The sequence below is a fragment of the Pagrus pagrus genome (genome assembly GCF_965226575.1).
Source record: "Pagrus pagrus genome assembly, chromosome: 24".
Taxonomy (NCBI): Eukaryota; Metazoa; Chordata; class Actinopteri; order Spariformes; family Sparidae; genus Pagrus; species Pagrus pagrus.
This window is the reverse complement of record NC_140206.1, coordinates 6,518,673-6,534,464: the sequence shown is the minus strand read 5'-3', so window position 1 is coordinate 6,534,464 and position 15,792 is coordinate 6,518,673. Positions and strand designations below refer to the sequence as shown.

General features: G+C 45.1%; 1 protein-coding gene across 2 annotated transcripts in view; it reads left to right on the top strand.

Annotated features, from left to right (window-relative positions):
* Positions 1–11,002, top strand: part of LOC311253285 (prospero homeobox protein 1-like) — a 39,879-nt gene extending 28,877 nt beyond the window's left edge. For both annotated transcript variants that reach the window (XM_084347136.1, XM_084347137.1), the window contains exon 7: positions 8,563–11,002. In XM_084347136.1, the coding sequence (XP_084203262.1) occupies positions 8,563–8,748 (186 nt within the window). In that variant the 3' untranslated portion in view covers positions 8,749–11,002. The remainder of the gene's footprint in view (positions 1–8,562) is intronic.
* Positions 11,003–15,792: the final 4,790 nt, after the last annotated feature.

The window sequence follows — 15,792 nt, the reverse complement described above, 5'->3', positions numbered from 1 at the left end:
CTGTCTCCTTAGCTTTAACAATAGGCCTGGTAACAAAGACGTGGCCTTCAGCCTCCGTCATGTGATACTAGTGGTCTGCAGCCTCTCAGTCAGATGACCCGGGCTATTGTCCTCTATGGCTGACACACACTTGCACACACACACAAGGAAGCACAGAACACAAACACACACCAGTCCAAGGAAGCGCAGCACGTGTACGACGAACGCACTAAAACGGCGTGCGATCTGCGAAGACGCGCGCGCGCGACGAGGAGACGCACACACTCGTGAGATAGCGGGAACAGACGCTCGAGCACACAGACGCAATCTCAGGACGCAGACCCTTCCTCTCGGTCACATGCCGTCTGAACAAAGAGAAACTTTATTGCCATTGTCCTGGTGACAGTGAGATCAGTGACTGATTGACAAAAGAGCAGCAGAGAAAGGAAACATATTGCCGATGTCCTGGAGGAACCCCCAGTCTCCACTTTTACCTTCGTTTTCGCACTTCTCGCGGCGGATCGGTGACCCCGAGGCCACCGGCGAAACCGTTTTGACTTATTTCGCCGTCCTGCTGACGTGCGACCCCGCTCCTCTTTGAAAATGGCTGCTATCTGTCTGCTGCGAAATATGGGTGACTGTGTCAAACAGCACCTCAGCAGCAGGCTGCTTGTCTGTGCTATTTATGTGATGCAGCAGGAACACAAGAATTCCCCGGCTGACACGAAATAAAACGAACAGCGAGAGTTAAAGGGGCAGTTCACAACAAAATCAAAAACACGTATTATTCCTCTTCCCTGTAGCGTCGTTTGTTCACCTCAATTGTTTTGGTGTGGGTAAAGTTTTCGAGATCTTCTCGCCCTCTTAAATAAAAAAGAACAAGACGGCTTGTGGTGCTCAGTTCGTCAAGACAGTCCTCGGCACCGAAACAATCCGATTTATCCAATCCGCCACATGTAAACAAAGTGAAACAGTGCGATTGTGTTGTCCTTTAAGGTCAGTTTGTTTATTCAGTTTATTCAATCATGAACACAAAGAGTTTGTTTGTTTAGTTTCTTTAGGCATAACAAAAAAAATTGAAAACAACGCAGTGCTCCTTTAAAGCACGGATCGAATCGGGTCTTGCCGATGCAACGTTTACGTCGAGTCTCAAGTCCTTGAGGGCTTTCAGATTTCTGAATGCGACAAAAAGATGCTAAATTTGTATTTGCGTTTTCTTTTCAGAAGAAAAGCAGGAACAAACTCCTTTCATTGGCCTCGTGATTAAATATTCAAGGTTCGTGGCCGTGGAAGGCCTGCCTTTCATCGTCATATTCATCTTTCTTTCTTTTAGTGTACCCAAATTTTTACAGCATCGGAGACTTGAAGGTTTTTGTTTTGGCGTCAAGTCAAATCATTTATTCTGTCTTATAGCGCCTCTAAACGCTCCAGCTCACAGTTTTATAAGGTGCTCCTGAGTGTTTGAGATATTTTGCCTGCCACACTAACATTAGGGGAGGAAATGGAGGCTGATGGTCCCGGAGGTTGTAGAGAGAGGACTCGTTTGCATGCACGAGGGGTGTGTGTGTATGTGCAGTTTAATCAGTAGTGTGCTTTTATTGTATGAATTGGTGTGAGCGTGAGGCCGGAGCATGCTCAGTCCGAGAGGAAAAACAGGAGCGCAGGCAAAGATGGAAAAACCAACATAAGGTGTTCGGTCACCATGAGCTAACCAGAGCCCAAGAAGAGGAAGAGTCCCAACTCTGGATGCCTGTGTGTGTGTGTGTGTGTGTGTGTGTGTGTGTGTGTGTGTGTGTGTGCGTGGTCGTATTTTCCTGCCAGCGTGTGTGCATGTGTGTGTGTGTGTGTGTGTGTGACTAAAGCCAGGCCTGATAGCAGGGAAAGAGAGGGAGAGTGCGAGAGAGGAGGAGGAGGAAAAAGGAAGCAGATGCTTATGTGTTGGCACAAAAATGATATGTCCACTCAGTCCCACACACACACGCACACACACACGTGCACGAGGCATTTGCTCAGTCCACAGAAGGAGCAGCACATGAAAGAGTTCCAGTATTGTCTCGATGATAGAAAAATACTCCGCTGACCAACGGCACAGTGGACCTCAAGGCCACAGCGCGAGTGAATGGCAACAAAATGGAGAGTGTCGAGGTTTGTGTGTGTGTGTGTGTGTGTGTGTGGGAGGGTGTGTGTGTGTGTGTGTGTGTGTGTGTGTGCGAGGGTCATCTGAAATTGAAAAGAGTAGCACCTTGCGTCGAGACCACAAAAAGAAAGATCTGAAAGGGACGAGCGAGCTGAGAAATGATCAATGATCAAGTGATGCGTGGAAACGTGAGCTCACACGTGTACACACACACACACACACACACACACACACACACACACACTTGAGTAAACATCGTCATAGCCTGCTACGCTAAAGGGAGGCGGTGGACACACGCAAATACAGTCTCCTCCTGTTTGCATACCTTGAGAATCAAACATATGGTGTTTGCACAGTGATGTCTTAAGAGCCCAGTGTGTGTGTGTGTGTGTGTGTGTGTGTGTGTGTGTGTGTGTGTAACAGAGAGAGATAGGTGGGGAGGCAGGTGGAAAGACGTATGGGGAGGTGAATGAGTAGAGTCAGCTGAGGACACACAAACACCAGACGTCTCAATTGGTCTCATGGTGACAGCATGAAGAGAAACAGTCATTAATTCTTCAGGAGAGAGGAGGAGAGGAGAGGAGAGGAGAGGAGAGGAGGAGAGGAGAGGAGAGGAGAGGAGGAGAGGAGAGGAGGAGAGGAGAGGAGAGGAGGAGAGGAGGAGAGGAGAGGAGAGGAGAGAGGAGGAGAGGAGAGGAGAGGAGAGGAGAGGAGAGGAGAGGAGGAGAGGAGAGGAAGTAGGATGAAACGGCAGCAGCAGTAGTGTCAAACATGCACAAACCCATGAATATACAGTACATACATACCTGTAAATATAAGTTACTTTTGGGACTTAAGTACATTTATTTCAAGAAAATTACATTCGATACTTAAGTGCATTTAATATTAGAAACTGTAAGACTCTTGCTCAATCTTAATATTCACAGTAATATTTTAACACCCATCCATTATCTGAAGCCGCTTATCCTCCTCAGGGTCTTGGGGGTGCTGGAGCCGATCCCAGCCGACACTGGGCGATGGCGGGGTGCACCCTGGATAGTTCATCACAGGGCTGACATAAAGGGACAAACAACCGTTCACGCTCACAATCACACCTACGGACACTTTAGAGTAGACGCTCAAGTCGAGTTTTGCATGTCTTTGGATTGTGGGAGGAAACCGGTGCACCCGGAGAAAACCAACCCACGCAGGAACGGGGAGAAACATGCAAACTCGGCACAGAAAGGCCCCGCCTGCTCTCCAAATTTTGAATGACTTTTGGATACTTTTACCAACACTGCCAGCATCAATATCACATTAGAGATTATGTAAAAACCAAACACACACATATTCAAAGACCTCTCCGTCAGTGTGAGTGTCTGTGTCTGGGTCTGAGGAGCAGGCCTTAGTTTTAAAGTGGATGATCTGGAACATCTCATCAGAGGGTGCTTTGCAATCATTTCTACGTATCCGCTGTGTGTTTCCGGGCGTTGATGCCGTCCGTGTTGCTGCTCCACATGAGTGTGACACTTGCTTTTCCTTTTGTATGTGTTAAAATGGAGCAGCGTATCCATAAAGAAGTAACCTACTTCTAAAAGGCTCGCCTTTATTCTAAAAATAAGTCTTAGTGCAACACTGCCCTTTTGTGCTCGTGGTCTGCAGCACGGTAAAAAATGACTAAATTAGCAAAGCGGGACGTCACTGTTGCTAAGTGCTTATTGCCGTGCTGCAGTTTCTGCACTTCAGGTCTTCGCGCAAGTGGCGCTCGCCGCTGCTGCAACTGGAAACAGCAGATCCTGTTCAATCACGACAGAGCTGTGAAATTAACTCGAGCAGCTTCCTGTTTTCAGATGCATGTTTTTGCATGTTTCCTTCATGTACTAAGATAAAAATGGGTCATAACTTTCCACCCATAACAAAACGTTGCTGCGATGCAAACGAGACGGCGAGACAGGGATCCAGACGATGAAACCAAAAGGCAAAGATCGATCTATTTGCAAATGCAAATAACAATAGCACGCACCAAAAATGGAAAATGTCTGAGGAGAGGCAGCGAACGCATCAGGAAAAAGCAAAGCAGACGTAGTGGATGCTCATGTCTTTGAAAGCAGCACGTCGGGGGAACTTTTTTACATCAGGTATCTTAAAATAAGCGCGATGAGCTCGCCTGTGATGAGTTTGCGGCGAGCTTGTGATTCCTCGTATTTCCAAGAAGCTCCGAGGGGCGAGCAGAGGAGGATGAAGGAGCGAGCGAGAGGATGAGAGGAAAGAGGAGGAACGAGGGAGGGAGGGCGTCCCAGCAGGCCTCTTTGTTGGGCAGCGATTTAGAGATTTACGGGCTCTTGTCCTTCTGTGTGTGTGTGTGTGTGTGTGTGTGTGTGTGTGTGTGTGTGTGTGTGCGTCTGTGTGTGTGTGTGTGTGTGTGTGTGTGTGTGTGTGTGAGAGTAATTGAGCCTCCCCTCATCCAATATTTACCCACCAAACCGGAGCAATCATGCGAATTATGTTTACTGGGAACCAAGTGTCTTTTCTTCCTCTTTATCTTCTCTTTCTCTTCCACACTCTTCCCACCCCGTTCCTCGCTCGCTCTCCTGGCAACTAGACGCAGTATCAAGATCCAAGCCAGAGAAATCACACACACACACACACACACACACACATAGGGGAAACAGGCCCATCTGTATTGATGATGGCCTAATTTAGATCTCTTTATTGGACTGATTTACGATGGCCAGACAAATCTGGGCATCTGGACCCAAGTGTGTGTCTGCGTGTGTGTTTGTCCGGCTGAGCCGATACCCAACGAGACGCACAACATCCTCCCCGCTTCGTGTACGTGTCATGTATTCCTACCTCTCCGTGAATCAGCGGCATCCCTTTCTCACCCCGTCGTAGTCGCGTTTCAGCACTTTGAGCGGCGATGACGCACGCCGACCAATCATCTTGCTGAACCAGCGAGGGCCCTCTGAGGTCAAGGTCACCGACTCGCTCCCGTCTCCGATTGAGATATCAAACAACGGACGAACGAGCACGAGAGAGGACGAATGAGCGAGCAGATGTGCGGAGGAATAATCAATCGGGCTGTGTAGACGCATTTTCCACGTTGAAACTGACTAGGATAAGATCAATTTGAGCTTCAAACATCAACAATATTCACATCAGTAAGGAAAGAAATATTCAGAAGAGTCTTTCTGAACAGCTCCAGGATGAAGGGATGTAATCCAGCAGGGAGAGGACGCCTCAAAGGCACATTCATCTTCAAGATCAAGCTCAGGTTTCAACTTTTATTTGTCCCAGCGGGCCGTTTCACAGCAACTATTAAAAACAGCAGCTTGACTTTGGGGCTTTTTTCTCCGTTTGCTCGCAGAGGTAGCACCAGAAGGTTTAGCCTTTTATAGTAACAGAAATATTTTGGGTTTTGCTTTTTTCCCCCTTTTTCTTTTCTTTCCTAAATTGGATAATTGCAGTTCGGTACAATCAGGCAGACGAAGCAAAAGTACAAACATTCTTCACTCACGTAGACGTACAGATATTTCGTCTGAAGTGTACTCAAAGTACAAAGTAATGTTTCTTGGAGCCAACGACTTCTAACAGCTTCAACACTTAACAAGGCCATGGGTGGTGTAGCTGACCGAGCGCAGGAATATACAAAGAAAGAGAGACACACAGACCCGATGACCTCTGACCTTATGGAGGAAGGATGTCAAGAAAGACGAGGAGCAGACCTGAGAGGACATGCCATGTCCCATCAAGGACTTTGCGTCCTCATCCTCACGTCTTGAACCCATTAAGAGTCATAAATAAAGCGCATTCCTCACTAAGTTGGTTCCTCTGTCTTTGTTCTCCTTCTGTTCACCCCAAGTGACAGAAACGATCAGAACGATCATCCTTAATGTCTAAATAAATACATATACATCCTGTGTTTTATAACATGTAATCATTTTGATACTATGAAACTCTAACTCCGCTCAGATTCATCCACGTCGCTGCACGACTTTCTGTTACGCCTTTTACCTGGTTCAGTCTTCGTATGCCTCGAGCGATGTGCGCCGATAGACTGAAATCCGTCTCGTGATGTTGATGTGCAATGACGCAAAATAAAAATAAGCGATAATGCATTCAAACTGAACTAACAAGCCTGTTTTGAAGATGTGAGGAGGAGAAAGTACAGATATTTCTGTTAAAATGTAAGGCGTTAAAAAAACCTGAATACCTAAAAAAAGTACAGTAACAAAGTATCTGTACCCCTGATCGTCTCACCACTTATTTCTTCCCTTGTTTGACTTTGTTATAACGATTTTGTCGTGTTGCCACATCCAAGCAAGTACTTCGGTGAGGTCAGTGTGACTGGATCTGACTGAAACTACAAAAATAAGACCAGAACTTTTCCTTCAAAGTGCACGAATGTGTAAAATCTACCATGTCTGCATCGTTGTAGACATCACCTGTAAAGTTTAATCTTTCCTGAGGGTGTCTACGAGGAAGAGTGTGTGTGTCTGTGTGTGTGTGTGTGTGTACAGTAGTGTCTATAGCAAGACAGTGACAGAGGGCCTCATTGAAATAACTGTGGTCTCAAGGGGCCAGCTAAAAAGAGAGAGAGGGTAGGTGAGGGTAGACGGAGTATATGAGAGTCGAGGGAATCATTTAGGGTGTGTGTGTGTGTGTGTGTGTGTGTGTGTGTGTCTGCGTGTGTGTGTGTGTGTGTGTGGGGTGATTCATCCGTTCTGGTGGCGGCTAACCTTGGCATGTCCTGCCACGCGTGACGGGGTTACACCCAGACGGCGCTCTGTCGTCCTCTGCGTGGGGGTGTGTGTTTGTTAGGGGTGTATAGGTGCATGTACCTCGTCTGGAAGAGTCAGTCTCCTGTGTGTGTGTGTGTGCGTGCGCGTTATTAAGTGCGTGTGTGTCGGTGCATCTGTATGCAAGAAAAAGAGACAAAGAAGAAGAAAAAAAAGAGAAAGAGGAGAGAGGTTGTTTAGTGTCTTTGAATGATCTTGCCCCCGGGAGAAAGGGCAGAAGAAAGAATGAAAAATGTGTGTGTGTTTGTGCGCACGTGTGTGTGTGTGCATGTGTGTGTGTGCCATTGTTCCACTGTCAAACACTGCTATGAGTGCGCACACACACACACACACACACACACACACACTAAGCCTTGTGATGACAGTATATTTATGCCTGCATGTGGAAAGGACAATTGGATCGCTGCAATCCCTTCACTCTTGTTTAAACTCTGCCACACACACACACACACACACACACACACACACACGGTGACGGATCGCAGACAACTGTTCACCTGCCATTGTCAAGGACTGAGCGTGTCATGGCGTGCGAGCGTGTGCGCGTATGAACTCTGACAGCAAACACACACTCACGCACAGCTGAGAGCTGTTGAGAAAGGGGAAGCAGATTTAAGGAAGTGGAGCGCTGAGGAAGGACTCGCTACGGGAATAGTAACATATAGACACCTGAAACACACGCGCAGCTAATTCTGCATCGTTTTCAGTCACTTTTCTAAAATTAAAGTCTAAATGTCACACGCGGTCGGCCGTTCTCACGTGTCGACTGCACATCTTCGCAAGTTATTGAGGTTTTTGCACATACGGACGAACATTTCCACAGGTGCATTTTACAGACATTCATTAAAAATGTTGATATATTATTCTATGTTCTACTCTATATGTTTCCAAAGCATTTCAGGTAACTTAATGAAGTAAATATTTTAATTTTGTGCTTTGAAATTCTGCAATAACTTTAAGATAACAGGTCAGTTTGTCTAATTATTACTTCAGTTTAATGAGATTCTCATCGGCGCTCAAATTGTAAAATACATGATAAGGTAAATGGCACTTTAAGCATTTTAAATGTGCATTTTCAAGCTGTTTCATCAACTTACATCAGTGGCAAATTATATATTTATATGCACATATGTACTCAAATTGATTGAGCGGAGGTTATTGTGCTATACACAACGAAACAACAAAGTTTGGTGATAGCATTTTAAAGAGAAGCAACAAACTAAAGGATAAAACAAAAGTTTCATCGTCTCCTGTCAGTCAGTAGACTTGGCAGTATATAATCTGGCTGCGTCAACATAAAACAATTTACTATGAAAGGAAATCGGTTACAATTTCAAGCAGAAGTACACAAACAAACCATGCTAACTTTGGATGTTTCTGGATTGAGATGCACAACAATCACGTATGGTGGTTGTAGCGCTCAGATGTCCACATACGTTGGCCCACACAATGTACTTTCTACTTACAAGATGCGAATACGTCACACAGAAGTAAAGCAGTTCTGTATTTTTAGCTTTTTATAGTCATAACTACTCGATCGTGACTTGAACTTTAGCACAAGAAAGGGGAAGGTGATCGAAGGAAAGTTCCTCTTCAGTTCAAACAATCGAGGCACGTATATCACTCATGATTTCCCTTTTCTCTCCCACTTCCTTTTATCTCCGGCAGGTTCCCGATCGATTCCTGGAGGTGGCCCAGGTGACCCTCCGCGAGTTCTTCAACGCCATCGTGGCCGGAAAGGACGCAGACCCGTCCTGGAAGAAGGCCATCTACAAGGTGATCTGCAAGCTGGACAGCGAGGTTCCTGACGTCTTCAAATCCCCCAACTGTCTACAAGAACTCCTCCATGACTGACTGAAACGGGGGAGGAAACACAGCAAGGAAGACGAACCTCCGAGCCCTCCAGAGGCGCAGTTAGACTAGGTCGAGGTCTTCAAAACGTTTGACGTTCATGACGCGATGCAGAGACTTGAAGTGATTCTACTTCCGGAGAGGTTTTTTTTTTTGGTGGTTGTTTTTGGTCCATCTTTTCAAAAGACGTAACCGCCCTCGAAACGTTTTATAAAGAAAAAAGATTTTCCTCTTCAACGACTTCTACGAGGGCTCGCGAGTCAGCCGACGCTCAAATTAAACAAATTACGTCGAGGCTTTTATAAATTAAAAGCAAAAAAAAACAGTGGAAATTGAACGTTGCACTTACAGAAGAAGCTCCTCCTCGCTGCCCTCCGCCGCCTCGTCCAAGCTCGCTCTTCATCCCCTCTCGAGACGAGGAAGATGACGGATCAACCTTCAGACCGTGACTCGGGGGGTCCGGGGCGAACTAAAAGTAAAGAAGATAATATATAAAAATCTTTTTATTGTGGATGTTTTTAAGTTACATGGACATTTTTAAGAAAAAAAAAGTGATGTTTCTGTATTTTTTCTCCTTTGTAAAAGCTTACAGCCTCTCTTCTACGTATGAACCCTCAGTCACTCACATAGATACACAAGCACGCACACTTACACACACACACACACACACCTCTTGAATAGGAAAGCACAGTAGCATTCCCAGATCCTCACCCGAGCCCAGACGAACTGGGCGTAAAACAAACTTAGTTGTTGTTTATTTCCCTCCTTTTCTCCCCTCCTCTTTTTACTCCCCCCTCTTCTTACTGTACTGAGACGTACTGGGTGTTTTTTTGACTGTGTGGCTCTCCCCCGCCCCAACCCTCCCCTGGCCGCCCCTCTTGGTTCATGTTGCATTCAGGCACCCGGAGCATCGAAGACGAAACACTTTGCTATTTCATTTTTCACATTGACGGTCACACACTTTTGCAATATTAGGAAAATTGTTTTTTTAAGCCCTTGTGAATCAGACTGATCTGCCAAACTGTCAACTAAAGGACTACAGCCTGACCGACACATCCGATGCTCACATCTATAGTCATATTTATACATTTTTCATGAGGATCTACTAAATTTTTCCTGTAGGATTTGTGACAAACATCCGTATCAGTGCTTTCAGGTAGAGAAACTACGCGAGGGCGTTTTTTGGCAGAAAAATCAGCAACTTTATAATCTGATATCATGTTTAACTACTCTCGGTTTATTTATGATATTTTCTAAATGTAGCTCTGTTGCTATAAAGTGGATTTACTGTGTGTAAGTCGTGTCAGAAATTCAACCCCGAAATCAAAAATCAACAGAAATGAGCATTCAGTTTGAATTATCGAATGATTTGTGACTCTTGCAGTATTTTTTATCTGGTGCACGTCCGAGCAAAAGACGATATGGCTCGTGAATACATGTCGATTATATCGCACGTGATACATGAAACCAATAATGTAGTGATCAGTGTTGTCACGATACAGGAAATACCTTGAAAAATATCATTTTCAATACAAAGGTGAAAAAATTGACAACACTGAGGACTTAAAATGAACATGTTTTTTTATTAAAATATAAAAAAGACTGATATGACGACATCTTATGACAGAAAACATCAGAATGACTGTAGTAAAAGACAGCGATGTGTGTGGATACAGCAGAAAACAAGCACTGAAACTGTTGATCTTTACAAATCAAGACTCGTGATCCAACAGTGATGTTGTTTGAAATAGAAAATTGAATTGAATCATCGCTAACTGCAAAGCCACACGGAGCTCACTCTGCAGGCAGCACGTCGTCCCCACACAATGTAAACACAAGAATCATTCATCACGGTGCTCTCGGACTCGCACCGAGGATACAACTCTGTTTGAAAACACACGGTGGTACAATCAGCCGCTCTCAAACCTGAAGTGAACCGAACCTCCGCCGTTTTGTCTCGTTTGCTCCGGGCGGCCGAGGGGGGCGGCTGCACCGGCCGGGTCATGTGTGAAGTGTTTAAGGTTTTAACAGCAGAAAAAAAAAGACGACATACGACAACAATGCTGATATTTGTAGCTTGTATAGATGTAATAATTACTCTGATCACTCTGATATTGTTATTATTTATAATTGAAATAATTATTCCTATTAATGTTATTCTGATGATGATGATTATTAATGCTTGCTACAGATTTGACCAGTGGTTTACTCATTGTTTATCCATCACACTGCAACATGAAATAAATTATTCTTTGAAAAAAAAAAAAAAGAGCGTGGTTGTACTTTGCGGTTCGGAGGGCGTTGACCGAGCGTCGCCTGCCCACACGCACCAAGTCGCCATCATCCCGGAGCAGTAACTAGGCAACATGATGGCCACTTTAACTCCGACCATGCAAACACCCCCCCGCCCCTCCATCCATCCACTCTCTCCCTCGCTCTCTGGATTGTGTATAGGGGACATGTGATCCCTTGTTGTTGTTGCTGATGAATTGAAAAGAGGAGCGCCGTGTGATTATTGTCAGCACAAAAGCCTCAAAAAGCTGCTGACGCCTAGATTAGCCAGTACAAAGACGCAGGGACACACACAAAAAGACATAGGTACAGACTCACACACACACACGCACACACACACACACGCACAAAAGGCACAAGGCCCGTCTGCCCTCGTTGCCCTGCCATCCTTCTCGCTCCTCTGTCCCTCCTCTGCTCGTCCTCTCTCACCCCTTCATCGCTCTCCTCCTCTTCGCTTCCTTCCTCGTAGGTATTATTTCTGTCCTCCTCCCACACCACTTACCTCCCCGACGCTCACACACACACACACACACACACACACACACACACGACATGCCCTCTGTATGCTGGCGCCAAACGCTAACTGGCATCACGCGGTGCCAACCACCATCACCAGCGTGGGATAAAGTGCCAGTGCCTGATAAAGTGGCCGTCCTGTTTCTCCCCGAACTCTCTCTCGTCCATACATAGAAAATATGACGGGGGGGGGGGGAAAACACACGAGTACACAAACTTCTGACAGGTGTAGTATTTGTATGCAGTATCACATATACCGACAGAACTCCAGGTAAGATGATAGCACAGTAAAGTGTTTATAGGTCTGCAGTTTGTCTGTAAAGAAGTCAAATCAAAATAAAAACAAGGAAGTTAATCGCAAAATAAAAGCATGAAAAAAACAACACAAAGTCCACAGCCACGCTATCAGCTCCGTGAGGCTAAATGCTAAGCATGCTGAAAGCTAATCTCCTGATGTTTAGCTAGCGTTTGCCATGTTCGCCATAATAGTTTAGTGCAGAAGTGCAGCAATCGCCAGAACAAATGCTTGCTAAGAACATTTTCGCACAAAGAGGTCGGGCACAGAATCCACTTGGTTCTGGTCAGGAAAACATCAGGGTTTGGCTCAAACACAAACGTGGCCGGAGGAGGCCCGGCTTCCCACGAAAAGCGTCCGGTTTGGGTCGACACAAACATTACGAGAAGTTGTCCTGAGCTTTCCTGAAAAATATCCAGCGGTGTGACACTTACAAATGTTGAAACGCAGACTCGAGCTGTACCTCCAGCACCATCCCCTCCACCTCCTGATAGGAAAGTCAGGTAACAAGATTGTATGTGAACGTGATACGGTACGTTTCAATATATAACAAGAAGAACAACTGGTTTTATGATCCGTCTCTCACAAGAGCAATACTAAATGGCTGGGGTGCCTTTTTAAAGTACTTCAGGGAGTATTAGACCCTCGGCGGCGAGTCTAAAAATGTTTCCAGCAAATTTATCAGCGAGTTATTTGAAGAAAAGCATAAATTAACATTCTGCACATCATCTGGTCAGCTAGTTTAAGTTGTGTCTGCTCAGTGTTTTTGTCAGGCGGCACTCGGGTTAATATAATAGCGAGACATTAAGTGAAACTGTTGCAGATTTCAGCTTCAAGAACAACAACAAAAATACAGACGGAGCGAGATGACGGGTGTCCTGTGCATTGGTTTATACTGCCAGAGCTTTTCATTAGAACAGGAGGGGCTGAACAGGAGGTGGGGTCACTCTCTGCTCTATATGATCACACACACACACACACACACACACACACACACACACACACACACACTGACACACACACCGTCTGCCCGTGAAAGCACATCTGAGCAGCGCAACAATAAAACAGCTGTGTTTGTGTTGGCCTGCTGATTGTTTCATTCTCAATCAGCCCGTCATTTCGCACAAACACACACACACACACACACACACACACACACACACACTTACTGTCCGCAGAGATGGCATGACAGGGATGCATCTTGGGTAATGGCTGCCATTATAATGGAGTAGGGAGAGAGTTTATTATGGAGGAAAATGTCTCCTCAACATAATTCTAATAGCTGTAACTGTCTTCTCTGCGTCGACTGCTGCCAAAGAGGACTGTCGGTGTGTGTGTGTGTGTGTGTGTGTGTCACTTTACAATATCTGCTGCCATACTGCTCGAGAATAATCAGAAAATCAGCCCAAATTCACCGAAGTAATCGCAGCGACTATGTTTTCAGGATATAATTCAGTGTTTAGCTCGTTGGTTCACATCTTCACTCTGCAGAAAGCAGAAATTAAGTATTAAGTTGTGTTTGTTGTGAGATTTTGAGACTCGACGTGGCGGTTCCCAGCTTCCAGATCAGATTCTTCACTTCTGACGAACTTTGACCAAAAGATTTAATACTTTTCGGACACTTTTAGACTTTTTTTCCCCAATGAACACAGGACAAAGCGACGCAATTACACTGTGGATGACCGCAAGGAGTCTATCGATACCTTTACAGGTAATCAAGTAAGAAAACAAGAACCTGGACAGCACGAAGGACGTATCACTCATCCATCCTCATCGATATCCTGTCAACAAAAGGGGATTTCAGACACGAGAAAAAAGCTTGGTATTCACCCACCAGCAGATACACAACCTCAAATAAACAAAAAAAAAGACATTTTCCGGGGGGGGGGGGATGCCAGAAAGTTGGACAGACAATCAAGAAACCACACAATTACATTTAAAGACACACAGGAAAACATAAAGAAACAAAGCATTAAAACAATGATAAACTAAATAAGCTAAATTAGAATAGGTTTAAAAGAGACTACCCCCATTTGATCAACCAGGGTAAGGGGTTAACCCCGGTTGATCCCTAATCCTAACCACATTATTACTGATGATTGTTGACAGTCAGGGCTGGACGTTTGTGTCTGATGACACTCCGACTGCACCTCACATTGTTTTTAAAGGGTTTTATTAGAGACAAATACAGATATTTGTTTTCCATCATCATGAAAACACTTGAGATTGAGCATTTCTCAGCGTGAGAGTCGTATATTCAGTCATAGTTAAGTCAGAAGTTTCTGTCTTGACCGAACGAAACAATGATCAGTTGTGAGAAAGCTACGGAAAGTGGGATTTATCTCAATGTCGTGTTTTGAGGGTAATAAAGATAATACATTTGACACAACTGTGGACGTTTCTCAGTTAAATTGTTGCTGGTTGTTCGGAGGGTGTAAACTGATCAACCACCTTTTCGTTAGACTCATTTTTAAATTAATTTTTATAGATGTGAAGGTTTTTTTTCCGACAGCTGCTCTTTTGGCTCAACCTCATTTCAGTGTTCATTTCCAGTTAAAGATACAAATTTTAAGCTTAAATTAAAGTTTTTCTACAGCTGAGCTGATAGAACAGCTGTGTTGAAAGCACTGCGATAGCTACTAAATTGATTTGGTCACTTTATAAACCAAATATTCTCTATTCCAGCGTCTTAAAAGTGAGGATCTATCACTTTCCTTTTGTCTTTAGTGAGATACTTTGGGTTTTGGACTGGGGGTCGGACGAAACAAACATTTTAATGGCGTTTTTCACCATTTCCTGACATTTTATAGCCTCAAATATTGGTTGATTATTGAGAAAATATAGGCCAGATTAAACCATAATCGAACTAATTGTTTGTCTGGTGAACTCTGAAAATGAATCATGAGAACGGAGAACAACATCTTGCATCTTTTTAACTTTAAACATTGCTGTCACAGAAGACAAAGATGCCGCAGAGTGTTTTCCTTTGTCTGCTGCACACAGACAGACTTCATTACTTCTGTCATCACCGTCTGATAAATAGTTTTCATTCATACTTCAAGCTGCTTCAGAAGAAACCTCAGTGCGCCGTCTGACCTCGGACTGACCCGAGAGCTAAATCCGGCTCCGATTATGACTCGTTTGAACGCATCAACTTTTAGACATCACTCAAATAAACGGCTGATTGAATCGGACCATCGCTGGCTGCAACGATCACTGTTCACTTGTCGAACAGACTTTAATCAGCCAGCGCTGCAGGTTTATTTGCATCAGTTCTTTAAGATGGCACCCAGGTGAACGAGGATAATTGTTGTTTGGAGCAGCTGCCCCGACAGCGTTTTTAACTTCCTCCTCCCAGCATGCTCTCAATCCCTCTCCCTTCTCCGTCAGGTCTTGCTCCTTTTTTCTATCCTCGTATCGATCCTGCGTCTTTCTCCTCAGTCGCCTCCTTCATCAACCCCTCATTTCTTAAAAAAAAGGCCCATCAGTTAGTCAAAAAAGTGATGCTTTATCGTGATTTAACAATCCTCAAAGATTCCTTCCGCCTTCTTTCCCCCCTCCCTCCTAACTGGTATCCATTTCCTCCTCCCTCGTTCCTCCCCTCCATCCCTCCTTCCATCAGCGGTCTGTTCGCTAATCAAACACCATCTGTCCTTCCATCCCCAACCTGTCAGGAACAGCTGCCAGCCGCTCTCTTAACAACACTTTTAACAACCCTGCCGCATCTTCCACGGCCCGCCGCCACCGCCGGGCGGACGTCGCTCGACGAGGGCCGCCGCGGAAACACAGACGATCAGGCGGCGTTCGGGAGGCGTTCATGTGCGGCCTATGAGAGCGTGTTGGGAGAAGAGTGAAGGAGGAGAAATTGTGAAAACTTCTACTGGCCTCTCGTTGAACCTAAGGAGCACCGTTAGGAACCACGGGCAAAGTAAATAAAATCATCC